At 43.3% G+C, this 15,787-nt stretch overlaps 1 protein-coding gene across 1 annotated transcript in view; it reads right to left on the reverse strand.

Moving 5' to 3' along the window:
* Positions 1-989: 989 nt before the first annotated feature.
* The window catches only part of nkd1 (NKD inhibitor of WNT signaling pathway 1), a 29,595-nt gene continuing 14,797 nt past the window's right edge, over positions 990-15,787 (reverse strand). Inside the window, exons 4-10 of the mRNA XM_027281768.1 lie at positions 13,023-13,080; positions 9,579-9,682; positions 9,324-9,419; positions 7,482-7,629; positions 6,570-6,651; positions 5,946-6,073; positions 990-5,330 (exon numbers count right to left, since the gene is read on the reverse strand). Of these exons, the coding sequence (XP_027137569.1) occupies positions 4,801-5,330; positions 5,946-6,073; positions 6,570-6,651; positions 7,482-7,629; positions 9,324-9,419; positions 9,579-9,682; positions 13,023-13,080 (1,146 nt within the window). The 3' untranslated portion in view covers positions 990-4,800. The remainder of the gene's footprint in view (positions 5,331-5,945; positions 6,074-6,569; positions 6,652-7,481; positions 7,630-9,323; positions 9,420-9,578; positions 9,683-13,022; positions 13,081-15,787) is intronic.

Consider the following 15,787-nt stretch of genomic DNA (forward strand, 5'->3'; position numbering starts at 1 on the left):
AAAAGGCAAAGACACCCAGCAATGACGGCAGTATCAATTACACTAAAGAAGTACTTTGGGAGATTTGCGTATTTGCTTTCTTGCTGATAGTTAAATGCCAAGACATATTACACTCAAGCTGCATGGTAAATATGAACCTACTGCTACTACAGGCTTACAGCTAAACAGAGAGAAACTGTTAGCCTGGCACTGCTCAACTGTAACAAAGTATTATATTCTCTATTCTCGATAACATATTGTATCACATTTACTTTAAAACATTTTTAAATGGCTTTATAGGATTTTATGTGCCAGACTATTTCTTGGCCAGGCACAGTAACTTCCTGATGTCTCCTCAGGTGGTTTGGAAACTTCACAGTGACAACAAGACTCCAGATGTGAGAGTGATATTGATCTCTTAACTCTCAGCAAGAAAGCAAAAAAGCTTATTTCCCAAAATGAAAGACATGGCACTTATGTTCTAGCATAATTAGATGACCAACTACAGACTGACCAGTATATAAGTAAGATGATTTTATCAGCTGATACTAGCCTGTCACAGATAGACACATCAATTTTTTGCAGTGATCCCTCAAAAGTAGATATTAAACACTTGTGACAGAGTTATGCAATGGAGGAAGGACATTTTAGAGTTTAGCATTAAATCAAAAATAAGAATAAATCCATGTCTAACCATATATATGTAAGGAGTTATTTACGGAAAGTTATGTCAATTTATTTTCCAAAATGGTGTTTTCATTTGTGCAGTCTAGGGAATATGAATCAAACTGGTGTTGAGTTTATAGCTTAAAAATGTAAAAATGTCTAAATCATGTTTCCTTATTGTGCACTCCTGGGAAATAAACTTAAGATTGGATTTGATGTTTGTTTTTTTGTTTTTTTTAAATGAACTCCTTAAACACATACATGCGAGTACTGTGCAAATGAGAGGCACAGTAATACACATGCATACAGAACAAATCAAATAAAATGATCCCAGAATTCAGTGATTATAAGGAACAGGTTCATACTTTAATAAATGGGTATTTTCCCTTGGCCCAGATCTGCTATCAAATAAATAAAGCAATTAATCAAATACAATCTATATAAACTAAACAAAGTCATGAAAAAACATTAGGAGGGAGGGGGGAAAAGGGGAAAAAACAACAACTTTCTTTTACAACAAACACCATGTGAAAGTGTGTCTGTGTGTGGAGACAGAGAGAAACAGCTTGTGTTACAAACAGATAATTATTCCTCCCTGCTAAGTGGGATTGGTGTGGCAGATATTGGAGTACTAGGTGACAGTAGGCAAGTGAGATAGCTCGAGAGTCATTTCATTATAAATAAGCTGTGTATTATTTCTACATGATGCTGGCTTAACCTATTCGCAGTCCAATATATACACAGTCGTTTTTCAAAATGTCGATACATGGATCTAACAAAGCAAACTAGTGGTGCAATACATATTGTGTTAACATGGAGGAGTGGGTCTGAATACTGAAAAGTCTATACAAAAGGACAGAAGCAGGTGTGGATGTAGAAGAGTTTGTATGACATGATTTTATCATTGTTTTTTGTTTGTTTTTTTGAAAACAGGCATTCATATTTTGAAATAAAAAATATTAATGAAAAAAAGTCTAGTAGATTTACATGGATAGCTGAAAACCTTATTTTATTTTCATTGCCCAGAACATCTGGTTAAGTCTGTGTGACACAACTGAGAAAAAAAAATCCCAACTCTGAACAAACACTGTTCAGATGCTCTTAAGCAAGGCATATCACCTCCAGTGCCATTTATGCTGCTTTGAAGTCAACAGTATGGAAGTGTGTACATGTGAATGTGAAGCAGGGCTTAAAAAAAAAAAAAGTAAAAGAAGTTTCACAATTTTAACCTGGCTGTGGGTCTGAGCGAGTCACCCAAATTCCTTCAGAAGCTTTCGCTCACCATGTCCAATCGGACCACCCTGCAGGACGAACAGTCGCCTGCTTGCTATCCATTCACACAACCAGACCGAAATTTCCACACTACTCACATTTTGGAGCTTCACACTGGTATCGACACTGTTTTGGGTAAGGGGAAATCATTGACAATGGAGTTACAGTGTTAAGAGTGCTCCAGCAGCAGCAAGGACCTGTTGTCCAGGGGAAAGCAGCGTGAGGTGAGGAAGCTGAGGTATGGAGCACAGCTGTGATCCCCCCCTCAGGGGAATGACGCCGTTTTACCACCGGGTCCCGTGAGATGACCCGTCTGACTGGTGCCTCTGCTAAAGGACAGCCTACAGCTGTGAATGGACACCCCAGGGCTAAGGGCAAGACTGGCATACACGGCATTCTTGCTCATCATGGACACACACTTATGGCAGACAAACACAACCAAACATGGTGGAGTTTGAACACTAGTGGGCCCAGGGATAATTTCCTCGGTGTGGATGAGGTTGCACCTAAAGCAAGACTGATAAATAAGATGCTAGAAAGTACTGAGAAGAACATGCATGCTCACCAAATGGGTGACCAGCAGCCTTACATTTACAACTCTCAGTTCACTGCCTTGTACTTCTATGGCATAAACTTCTGCATGTTTATGGCAGCGTCCACAGAGCATAATGGGATAGGATGGACAAGCAGTCCCTGGTGCTGGCAGGAGAGCAGCAGTGGTGAGTTATGGGTCTAGTGGAGACTGTGGGCCGGGCCCAGTGTTATCCAGCACCGGAGGAATGGGACAGCTGAAAGAGCCCTTGCCCCACCGCACCACAAACACAGCCTTGTTGGCTGAGCTCTGAGGCCACATGGCGGCACGGTGAAAGACCTGTTGACAGCTGGGGGACAGGAAGATGCCATGGAAACAGAGGGAGCAGCCGTGTGACCTCAGGCCCGGCCCAAGGGCTGGACGACAGAGCTGCTGCAAGTTAGGGAGGGGAAAAAAAGTCCAAAAAGTGAACCAGCGGATCTGAAACAGGGCGGTGGTGAAAAATGACTTGCATACTCAGTAAAACCTTTTCCTGGATAAATAACTGTAAAACTCTCCTAACAGGTCAAACTCCAAAATGATGAAAGAATACACCAACCTCCAACAGGCTGGATGTAACAGGTTTTTAATTGATATAATGTGAAGATCACACAGTGTCTAGTTTGGCCTTTGAGTGTATCATGTGCTTTTGATTTTGGACATTCGGAGAAAAAGAGCTTTGTTTGACTTCCAGAAATGCAACAAGCACTTTACAATAGATGTATTTTAATATTGGATAACTGCACTGACGCCTTCAAAAATGTGAAATTTTGTGTCAGCTGCCAAGATTAATTTCTTATGCGGAGCCAACATGAGCAGCATGAAGACTTTGACATTACAGTTTAGTTTAAGAACTAAACCTGTGTAATATGCTTTGATATGCTGTTCTACATGACAGTCATGTATCTTGTTCTTGATGTTTCCATGACATAAGCATGTAGTCTAGAACCATATAAACATTTGTGTGATGTGAGGTCGAGCTACAGAACAGCACTGTTGAGAGTTGGGATTTTAGTCTTTTGGGCATTATAACTGGATCACAGTTAGATATCTAATCACATGCTGAGACAGTTGAAACAGAGAACGAGTGAGTATGTGACTGTGTGAGTGATACAGTTGTACATTTTCTAGTCAAAATGAGGCTCCTAGTGGTCTTAAACAAATGTGGTTGTGAAGGAAAAACAAACGTAAAAGCTTCAGATAATGAATGCAAAGATATCACATTATCAATAAAGCTTATAAAATTGATAACAATACATACCTTATGTACAGTAAATGTTAGTTAATAAAAGTAAGGATCTTTTCGACACTTCAGTACTGCAGCTTTTGAGACGATTTCTCTTCTTTCAAAAAAAGTTTCGAAGTAATTTGAAAATAACCTCTGAATGCTTAGTCAAAATCACCATTACAACAACAATTAGGATAAAATTAGAGGTAGCAGCGGATTTGGGATCTCTGTTCGTTTTTTCTTTTTCTTTTTTTTAACTTTATAAAGTTTCAACATCTTCCTTCCCATTTTTGCTTACGGGGTATTGCGTGCTTGAATCAGAATCTTCATTTTCATCTTCAAAAACCTGCCTGACAGCCTGCTTTAAATACTCACGCACCCATGAGCGCACTTCAAGTGGTTTTCAACAGACACCAGTGTCGTGACACTCACACTCACTCACTCACACAGACACAGACACAGACACACACACACACACACACACTTAATCTTGCCACGCCCACACATTCACATGCTGTTACACACATACACACAGGCACACACACATATACTCTATGCCCTACTCTCCTATCACCGATATTCCTTCATATATTTTTCTCTTTACATCACAGTCTTTCTTACTCTAGTCCCTCCTATTCCTTAAAAACCTTTTGGCTTAGTGGTCTGGAAAGGTTGTGGTGCTGGTTTGGAGCTGTAGAGTTCATCAGGCAGAGGATCACATGGTCATGGGGGGAGAGGAACTTCTGGATTGTTTATTGTATTGTTCAAATGTGCTTCCTCTCTAGCAACCGCCGTGATCCCCGAGTCCTGGCTGTATACTGTGGCCCTGAATCACTGTCCTGCTGCATACCCGAGCTTTTGTATGTCTGACCAACCTCTTTATAACACTGATTAATAACCTCCCAGCACTGGGACACCTCTCCCATGACCTTCCTCTCTCACCCATGTTTGTGTCCACTACAAAGCCACTGCAGTACTGCACAATGTAAGGTAGCCTGGCGTTTGACTGCTCCCTGCAGTCAGTGTCTGCTGGCCTGACTAGGTTTTGTGAGGCTGCAGGAGTCGTCCCAGGCAAAGTGGAAATTCAGGACTGGTAAAAGTGATGGTAGTGGTGATGGTGTTCATGGTGGTGGTGATGCTCGTGCCGTTGCACCACTTGTGCCAGCCCCCCCTCGTACAGCAGCACGCTGGGCAGATCCCTCACATGCTCTTTTTCAACCACTGGTCCTGGAGCTGCCAGAGAGCCTAAGGCCCTGTAGCCCTGGCTCTCCTTGGATCGCTGCTTGTGCTTGCGGTAGGGGGCTGTGGACTGGTGAGGGGGGGTCTGGCTGGGTAGCGCCGGGGGAGGAGGAACACCTCGGCTTCTCATCACTCTGCCACTGATCTGTGCAGGAGGTGTGCGGATGTGGGTCTTTGGAGAACGGAGGGCATGTTTCCCTGAGTCTTGGCCTCGTGTACGAGGGGCGGGGTGGAGGCTGTCCGGAGTGTCCACGATAGTCTGCAAGCGGCGGTGGTGGGAATGGGAGTGGCCATTTTCTGGTTCATGGGAGCGAGAGCGAGTCTGGTTGGATGACCGGGTCTGAGGCTCGGCCTTTGTCGGTTCTGTGGCAGGGGCTGCAAGGGAGACAGACAGAAATGTATTTGAACTGAGAAAGCAGCATCAACGCCAACCTCCAAGGCTGCAGAGAAACAACAATCCCAGCACAGGACTGGTCAATGTCAAAATTCATTACGTAGGATGTCAAAAACAAGTAAAATAATCCATTAAGTGCAAATTACTGTGCCAACAGCTCACTTATAAAGATCCACTAAATGGCTCCACGATAAGAGTCTGTCAGCTTTATCAGGTTCTTTCTTCACGCAGATAACCCTGACACAATGTGACATACAGCAGATCTCTGTTAGCACTTTCCTAACAAGACAAACATTAAAATAATCACATGTCATCGCTGACCATCAGATCAAGGCTGGTGCTTATTAGACCTGATATTTCACTTCACAACAGACCCGTTCTGTTGATGGGCTTTAGCCTTGAACACTTGATGCATTGTGCTTGCCTGAGCCCAGATGTTTGTACTGGCGAAGAGCGCAGTGGGCTGCTAGTTCCACCTAATGGCTCCAAGCAGGTGCTGCAGTAATGAGGGCCCCTGGATGCAGCTTCAAAGGGCCACAGTCTGTGTTTTCCCCTCCACCTCTCCCCCTCTACACCCCTGGCCCCGGTCCACTCACCGGCTCCGAAGCGGGATGTGTAGTTTTCGATGCCTGCCAGGTCCAAGTAGTGGTTCCTGCGTTCCAGGTTCTCATCCACACAGTGGCGCTGGCAGCCCGGCTGGGTGTGGTGGTCACTGTGGTGGCGCCTGTGGACACAAGCAGCACCTCTCATTAGGTAGCAGTTTGGGCCAGAGAGGTTCAGTATGGTAGTGTTTGGAGAAAGTAAAACAAGTGTTCCTTGTGATCAGGCAGTAGCAGAGTAATTGTTAGAGAAGTGAGATTATGACTGGAAAATCACAGGTTTAAACCTCAACTGGGAGTAGTATTTGAACAGTGCTGTAAGAGGGCTGACTCTCCACTCCACAGTTACCTTCTCCTCAGCACAGTGGAGGTACAAAACTAATTAAAGAGCAGAGTACGACTGCAATCCCCAAGTGTGAAACCTTCCTCAAACACTACTGCTCTTTGCCACCTTGAATGGGGAAAGTTTCTAGTTTTCCCTTTCAAAATGTGAATGTTATAACCAGTGATATAATAAAACAATGTATAATAACTATAAAAATAACAAACCTCAATCTGTATTGTTGAAACTTGTAGTGTTTATCAGAAGAAGTCTGAAGGGTGTAGGGGAGGTGGGTTTACCTTAGGAGTGCTCGAGTCTTCTTGTCTGCACTCTTGGGGTCTTCTATGCACTTGTCATTTTTCTCTCTGGGGTGGGACATGTCTGTGTATGTGTGAAAGACAGGAGGCTATTATCAAAGAGAGCTACACAGAGCAGCCACACACACGCACACATATGACAACAGTCACACAAGCCTCAGAAGAAAGCAACCTTTGTTTTGGGGGGTTTACTTTGAAGATCTACAGAAAGTGAAAAACAACAATGCTTCATTTATTCTATTTTCAACTCCCAGCCTCTTCAGAAATAGTTTATTAAGGACGCAAGATCTGATGCAGTTTCAAATTAGCATGAAGGCAAGCGGCGATACTTTCAAAGCTTGGTTTGTTTGAATCTCTTGATGGATATTTATAGAGGAAACAATAGGACACAAACACACAGGAATATATACTTTTTGAGATATTTTTCCATGACTACTTGTTTACCAAGTCGTCAGTGAGAAAAGTTAAGTTGAACGTAGCTATATTTTCCCGGCAGCTCTGAGAGGGAGGGAGGGAGGGAGGGAGGAAGGGGGGGAGAGAGAAGAGGGGGAAAAAGGGAACTTTGGAGAAAAGAAAAATGGCTGTGGTTATCAAAAGGACTCGGCACATCTCTTAAGGTTTCTTTCAGAGTATTTGAAGGCGCTGAGGGAGGGGGCCGTCTCTTAGCTCTGTCACTCCCCTCCATCATTAAAAATGAACCCCATTGAGTGGGAGAGATGGAGCGACGCAGAGACTGTGAGGAACAAAGCTCTGACAGGCCTGAAGCAGACGCCTTTCTGCATGACAACAAACACATCTCTGGGTGAGCTGACAGCATGCAACTCAAGGGGGGGGACCCCAAAATGCCCCCTCTTCTCCTTCCGCCCCCACCCACCATGTTAATGCGAGCTTTACCTGCCGCACCCTGCGTACAGCTCCTCCACCTCTGGCTGGAGTCAGGAGCAACCGAGAGCTTGACCCGCAATGTCTTGCTGCTGCTTGGAGAATGGTTGACGGAGGCATCCACGACCTCATAGATGGTGTGGAGCAGGCTGGTGATATCCTGCAGGACAAGAAAGGTGGAGGTGAGTTTATTATGGGGTTTCTAATACGCAGCGTTCATTTAAGAGAGGTGGGAATGATTTGATCACCAAGTATAAAAAGATTCTTGGTGACGTTGGTGCAGAGACACAGATTTCAGTGAAAATATTTTATGGAAAGAAAAAGAAGGGACAGGGACTATTCTTATCTCTTTTGTGTGAATTCAATATTGTGAAGCTTTGTGTATTAAAACTCTTTCATAAACTTCATGCTAGCTAGGAATTGTAAAAAGTGACTCAGACAACAGTGAAGAAAGAAACACTGGTGTCAGTTGTTTTAGTTCAGCTTTCCAAGTGAAGCGATCACTCAGAGCATAAAGACAAGTTATAAATTCATGAAAAGAAACGTCTTGGCGGTAGCAGCAGAAGCTGACTGGGATGTCAGGCCTGATAGGAGTCGTGTTACAGCTTTGTGAGCTCTACACTGTCTCAATTTACTCCCTCAATTTCTCTTAAAAGTATATCTACATAGGAAGCAACACCTGTGTATTTTCTAAGAAAAGCACAAAAGATTGTACGCAAAGAACCTCATGTCCACACATGTAGGAACACACAAGGATGCAAAGATATATTTCCATGTTATAAAGGTCAAGAGAAGAAAAATTAATTTACCAACATTAATACTTTCAAATGAAAAGTGTTCAGAATAAGGTAACTGCTTAATTGGCTCTTTCAATAATGCAGTCGCTTGTGGCTGTTTTAAAGCTATATTTTGCACTGCTGAGTCTTTTTGTCTACCATACTAAGCTAATGACTCCAGCACTTTCTTTTAATAGGAGACCAAATTCTAATCGTCCATAACAAAAATTCACTTGGTACTGATGTGAAATGAACTGACTCACGCTATCTCAAATCTCATTAGTGTTCTTTACTAAACGCGGCTTCACCATAATAACTCCTTTGACAAAACTGCTGAGAATTAAGGCACAAAAAGACTCCAACCACATGATCTTCACTCACTATAGTACTCTAACTCATAATGAAAAAGTACTATTATGAATTCATCAGGGGCCCGTTCCAAATACTGGTTCCAGACATAGACGCACTGAAAAAAAAAGAAGAATAATAATAATTTAAAAAAAAGAAATAAAATAAAAGCTTCCTGTGTCATTTTTGGTTTCCTCCTTTTTATTTGTGTGAAAGGATAAAAAGAAAAAAGAAAGAGACAGAGAGAGAGAGAGAGAGAGAGAGAGAGAGTTGGAGAAGAAAGCTTTTCTTTCCCCCTCCAAGCCGCCGCCTGACGTCTCATGAGCCATGGAGCCACAGGCAATGCCAAAAAAACTGCACAGCCAACCACACAGAGGACAGCTCCAGTCTCTTTGCGCTGTTTCAAGTTGTTTTCAAAAAACACAAGCCTTTCTGGATGTTCTCTCAGATCTGTACCAGGCATAAGCAAGCCACAAGGTACCTCACAGGAGCGGAAACACACACATGTCACTGGATTTGGTTCTTTGGGTTGGGTTAAAGGCTTGTAATGTCTATCCTCACTTTCTTTTGGAGGTGTGGTTCCCAAACAAGTGTGTTTTATAACTGTGAGAAGCTGATTGGAACATTTTGGACACTCGTGTCTAGAGCTACTGTGAGGTGTCGGCAGATGTGTGTTTACTGTAGCTTTATTCCTCCTGATTAATCATTGCTCACAGCAGAAGATTGTTACCTCTCTGGTGACTTTGCCGCTGTTGTCAAAGTCGTAGAGGGTGAAGGTCCACTCCTGCCTGTTATCCTCCTCCACAGACACTGCACACTCCAGCTCCTGAAACAGCGCAGCATTGAATTATCAGTATCATCCTGTGCGTGTGTGTGTGTGTGTGAGAGTGAGTGAGTGAGACTGTGTAGTTGTGTGTGCCCTGCCACTGCCCTAGTTTCATCCAGAGGGGAAGTAATAAACGTCCTGTTCGGTGTTGACACTCACTTCAAACTGGAGCTGTTTCTGTGGCCCTGCGGGAGATTGGCTGTCCCTCTCCTGCATCTTCTCCTCCACACAGCAGCTGTCTGTCTTCTCTGGGGGTAAAGCCACTGCAGTGACACACACACACACAGACAAAGATAAAAGAGAAAGCCTGAGGATGGAAACGTTGGGATGCAGTCATAACCTGAGGATACGTCCTTCCCTTCAAGTGCTCCGTGTAAGCTCCTACTTCCGAGTTTGGCATCCTCAATTAAGATGTGTCACACACATAAACACGCATTCTCCTGGTTCTGGTTGAAAATAAACCTACACAGCTAAAGTCCTCAGAGTTTTTGTCTCAGTGTCTATGATCTGAAATTGCATTTCATTGCATTTAAATATATTAATAAACATATTCATTTGTAATGTTATATGTTTGTTACAAGCCAGGTTACAAATCAGAATTCATAATTTTAAGATTTAAGACACGGTAGTCTAATACAGCTGAATCAAAGCGTAAGAAATAAGACTGGAACTGGAATAATCCCATGCAAAAAGAAAAATTATAACAACTGTCTATCTCCAATGGCAAAGCTGTTCTGTCATTCACACATAGAGTAATGGTTTTTAAGTTCTTAGTTACATATCCCACTGGGTTCACTGAGAGGATGTCAAACATGAAACTGAATGACATTAAGGTTTCTCAAAAATGAGAGAATGTTAGATGGCATTCAGATATGTATATAAATGGTAGATTGGAAACAGCAAGTGAACATCAAACGGCCTATAGGAGACCCCTGAGTCCCTGACTCAGTGCAGCAAAGCTCATTATTTTAACGGATGGCATTCACTGTACATTACCATCCCAGACATACAGTAAAGACAGACAGTCCAGAGGGAGTACTAATCTGTCATATGCACTTAGACTGAGGACCTGTGTCTATAATATATATCAGTGAACAATCATTTTACTGTACTACACTTTGAATCCATCAGGAAATTTATTAAAACTGTTATTTCAACATTATGTGGTCACAGTTAATGCTGGTGTATTTTTTGGATTGCATTATATCATAAGTTGATCCATCCTGGTGGACAGAAATAACACAACTGTCACTGTCTGGTTCAATGTTTTAGTTTCAGTGTTGGATGACGGCCCAGATGTAATTCTACCGGATATCCTTCCCTGCTTTGAAATCCAGCATTTGTTTGACACACGAAACCGCAGACACACAACATGTGACTGACATTTGGGAGGTGTACATGTATCAGCTCCTCTATGACTTACATTTACCCAGATACCCCCTCACTTCTCCTTCATATATGTTTATGTGTATTTGCACAGAAGCTAGTTACAGCCTTCACTCAACTACCACCCCTGAATGTTTCACCTCTGGTCATTCAGCTTGGGGCATCAGCCCCTTCCTCGTCCAGTCACAGTCCTGCAAGCTGTGCACACACCCATAAACCCACACAGACCACACCCCTCTCTCTCCCTCTCTCCACCCTCTCCCTGCTCCTCTCTCCTCCCTCCCGCCACACTTTGAAGTCCCATTCTCAAACCTTCTGGAAGAAGATCAGACCGGCTGTAAAACAGAATCACTAATTAATTAAGCCAAGTCAAATCTGAAACACTGTTTGTTTGCTCGCCAACGGAGCAGACACAACAGCCCAATTTCTTTCCTCCTGATCCAAACCAGATCAAAGCAGACCTGTCTCATCCCTGGGTTGGGGAAAATGCCAGAAATGAAAGGCATCATCCCAGGGAGCTTTTACTAACTTTTTGGAGAGGAGCAGCATTTGGGGTCCCGCTGTTTGATCATCTGAGGTGCTCAAAGGGAACATTGTGTGCGAGGGCAAATCTGTTCCGTAGCAGACTCAATATGGTGGTGAGATGCTTATCTCGGAGCTAATGAAATGCCGGGAGGAGTAACAGTAATCTGCTATCACCCTCCTCCCCCTCTGACCCTCCCCACCTCCCTCCACCACAGGCATAAGCCGTCTCTTTATGAGCTGAGCCAGGGGATTGGCTGCATATCAGATCTGAGGGGCAAGACGAGGGCACCCTCCAAGCCAAGCCTGATCCAGCAGCCCCACCACACATACACACACATATACACACACACACACACACACACACGTGCATGCATACGCTCGTACACACACGCAGAAACAAAGACAGGTCGGGAAGGCTGCCACACACTGTGAGCAATCACACCCAGCTTAGCTAGGCTACTGTGTTACACATAACTGGGTCTACACCCCACAATGTAAGAGATACGTTCATCATTCAGCATTTCTTCCCTCCTCGCCGACAGATTCTTGCTCTTTAAACCCACAGGAAGGATTTTATCTGTGTTGTTTGTCCTATCATCTCTACTTTGTTGAAAGTATGGACAGTGAATCTGATCACTGTACTGAAAGCAGTTCATGCAGGGGACAATATACTGTAAATCATCCACTGCTGTCTTTATTTGGGTCTTAGCATGCCTGAGGAGGTACAAAATGGTTTGCTATACGAACACAGGGAAAATTTATTCCAAGCTAAAATAAAGAACTGTTAAGATAGAAAGTTGTTTTCATTTAAAGACAAAGAAACAAATCAAACATTTGACAATTTCTCTGGAAGAAAAAATCATTTGGATGGATTCACCTCTAGCTCATGAAGTAAAAGCCCCAAAATCTGACAGCAACAGAGTGAAGTCTGCTGCTACGAATCGAACCTCAACTCCACCTACACTGCAAAGTAGGGTATCAAAACTGTGTCCCATCCTCCCTAACTGAGACCCCAGTTGACCACACTTTAGTTCGGAACACAGTTTCCTCTTATTGCTAACTTTAACATGAAATATAGATTTGTATTGTAGACTTCACCTTTTGGTCATGAAGAAAAAAAAGCAGCCTGTTCTAATTAGCAACATCCATCTTAAAAGGGAGGACAACCTCCACCCAAACACAGGTTCAGCCCATTTCATATTCTACTTATCAGTCGTGTTATCGCTTTCTTCTCTACTTTGTTATTCCGTGGAGCAGAGCTGAAATAAAAGCTCTGTCACTCTTCCAAATTCTGGGCTGGTTTCGTTCACCTCTTCATTTCTACCTCCACCTCATGTCCAATCCTGTCTTTAAATGGGAGGAAAGGAGGGATCCCCCCCTCCTGGAGCTTTTAATCCAGGATCACATCACATTGGGGGGAAAAACATGGAGGAATGGAGGCACTTTGCAGAGCACCGCAGAGGGAAGGGCGGATGAGAGACTGGGGAGGTGAAAAGGTGGGAGGGAAGGTAAAGGGGGACCTCATCAGCACATTGTTGGGGCTTAGAAAATAGGTGTGGAACGGAGGGGAGAGGATGAACGGCTGCGAAACAGCAGGTGCTCGAGTTTGCAGGTTTTCATTCAATCAAATCAAAATGAAGGGGATCAAAGTCAGTGAAATTAGCTGGTGGTGATGGTGAGCAGTGTCCTTACCTTCTAAACGGTAGTGTTCATCACCAATCCCCTCTGCACACGCTTCAGCCATAGAGTCCTGGAGAGAGAAAAAGAGAGAAACATATCTCACTGTTTCGAGTCATATAAAAGGAGAAGCATCATATTTTTGTCACATAAAAACAAACTTCTCTAACGGTGCAAATCCACAGCACGGCTTTCCAACACAGAGTGACATGCCTGAATCAAAATTACAGCGTTTATATATCTATATATGAACAAAGTTTGACAACTGTGCGCTGAGCTTAAACAGCAGCGGAAAGTTTAAGAGGATGGTAATTGCAGGACTGAAACAAACTGAGCATAAGACTGGCAGTCAGAATTGAAAGTATGAAAGAGGCATCTAAATCGCTGCCGCCGGCCCTGCAGGGAATTCTGAGAAAGAGGGCTGGTAGTAGGGCTATTTCGGTGTCCGGCTATCGTTGCAGCAATACGTTCAGCGGCTTGTTTTTATCCCGGACTGTTTTCACCCGGGCCCCCTCTTCTGGCAGCTCAGTCTGTTAGTGCATACCACAGAGACTGGAGGGACATGTGATCCCCAGGCTTCACTACGGAAAAGTCTGGCTCAGGTATCCATGTGGCATTACAGTCATCTGGCCGAAAAACCATTACTCACGGGCTGACAAACGCATAAACATGCACACGTTCGCATACACATAACATAGTCCCCCCCCCACACACACACACACAGTCAAAGGCTCATACCTGGCATTATTTCAAAGTTTTCCATTGCACCCAAACTACCACACAAAAAAAAAACATTCCTGTCAGTCATCAAAAGCTAGATAAACTGCACCCAGACAAAACATGCTTATAGCAATCTTGTCATAGGTGATGATTATCCTCAATATTTAATAATTAACTTCATAAATGCCTCCGTGAATATGAGTGTAGGCGCGTTGGTGTTAATTGCATACATGCTGGTGTGTTCACAGATGTGTGTGTGTGTGTGTGTGTGTGAAAGGGAAGGCTCTGACAGCGTGAGAGGGGATTTCTGTGTAATCCAGAGAGGTAGAAGGTCAGATGGTGTGATCCTACCCTCCTCAGACTAATGCTGGCCGGGCCGCAGCACTGTGGGTGGCCTTAGGAAGAGAATACAGCAAACCACAGGACTGACTGGCCCGCTGTCTCTCTGTCTGTCTGTCAGCCCGAAGCAGAGACTTGGGATAAACCTGTGTTTGGTCAACACACCCTTCCGATCTTCGGCAGTTTGGTGCTGAGCTGGTTTTAACGTGGGCTGCTCAGTAGTGGTGTGACGACAAGGAAATCAGTCAACCAATTAAACACTTTTTCACTTTTCTACTATAATATACATTTTAACATCATTTTGATGCTACACTGAGTTCTAATCAGTCGAATGGTCATTTCTACTCCCCGCACATCTGTTTACACCACTTTACAGCACACACCACCAACTATTTATTTTAGTGAAACTGGATTATAGTTTATGGTTAAAATGTTTTCCAAATTTTCCCTCTGATGTCCTCTGGCTGCTCTGCCTCAATTCTTGGTGATTTATACAGTTTTCTGATGGACAGTAAAGTAAACTGCTGCAAACTATAGTGACTGTTAGCTAATGTTAGTTCAGTTTGTTAGGCCAGGACTGTGAGCTCAGAGCAACGGGGGAGTGGTAGTGTTTGCACATGCGTTCTGGACCACCAGGATAAAGAGGTTTTCAGGCCCGGGGCATGGATGTAACTGGGGTGTTGACAGAGAAAGTAAAAAAAAAAGCAAAAAGGAGAGAGTGACCGGCAAACTTGGACTGGCTAAATTTGACGTCTTTCCATACACACACACACGTTTTCTCCAACTTAGGTCCTGCAGGATGGTTGACTGGTGTGTGTTGACCCATTCATATAGATCACACACATGAGTATGACCCATGTTACTGTGTCAGTTTGAATGGGATATGAGACTGTGAGAATATCAACACTGGCCTCTGTTTCCACGCAGCCTCACAGAAAAATAAAATCTCCACAAAAACATTCCTTTACTACCTCACACGCACGAGACACGTACGCGCATGCACATACACACACGCGGCATCTTGAATGTATTCGAGTTTTTTTTTTGTTGAATGATCCAAAATTGTTTAGGGGTTAACCGAGAACATGAGAATAAGAGGGAAGAGGAATGTGCTAATTGGTTGTTGTCTGTGGTGATGGATGAGAGCCGTATTATTAGTTCGCTAGGGTTACTCTGGGGTTTGCTCTGGTCACTGTATAAAGTATCCCATGACACATACACACATTTCTTCCTCCTCCTCATATGTAAAGTCTCTGACCATTAAATAAGAATGGGTACACAAGGGAGCAGAAAAAAAAGAATTTACAAGCTCAATCATGCCTCACAAGTGCCTCTTTCTTTGACCTTTGACCTGTCAATTATTACTTTTGACAGATCTTCTCACAACCTTAAAGTTGTATTGATGTCAGATATTAAGTCTAAGTCTGATGAATACAAATAAATGTGAATAACTGCTTGAGATTCTACAGTGACAGTTCTGAAACAAAGGCTGCATCAATTTTCCCAAATAATTGCCTGATCTCAGATACTCGTCCTCACAGTTTGTTCTAATAGAGTCTCTCTAAAGAGGATCTCCACACTGACCTGATGTGAAATATTGAAAAATGATCTTCAGTATACCAAACTGAAAGCAGCATAGAATGCAAATTCTTATATACTTGAGAAGAAGTAACAGTTGTAGCATGTTGAAGTGGATGTGAGACAAGAAACCAAGTCAGTTC

The sequence above is a fragment of the Larimichthys crocea genome, chromosome VIII (assembly GCF_000972845.2).
Source record: "Larimichthys crocea isolate SSNF chromosome VIII, L_crocea_2.0, whole genome shotgun sequence".
Taxonomy (NCBI): domain Eukaryota; kingdom Metazoa; phylum Chordata; class Actinopteri; family Sciaenidae; genus Larimichthys; species Larimichthys crocea.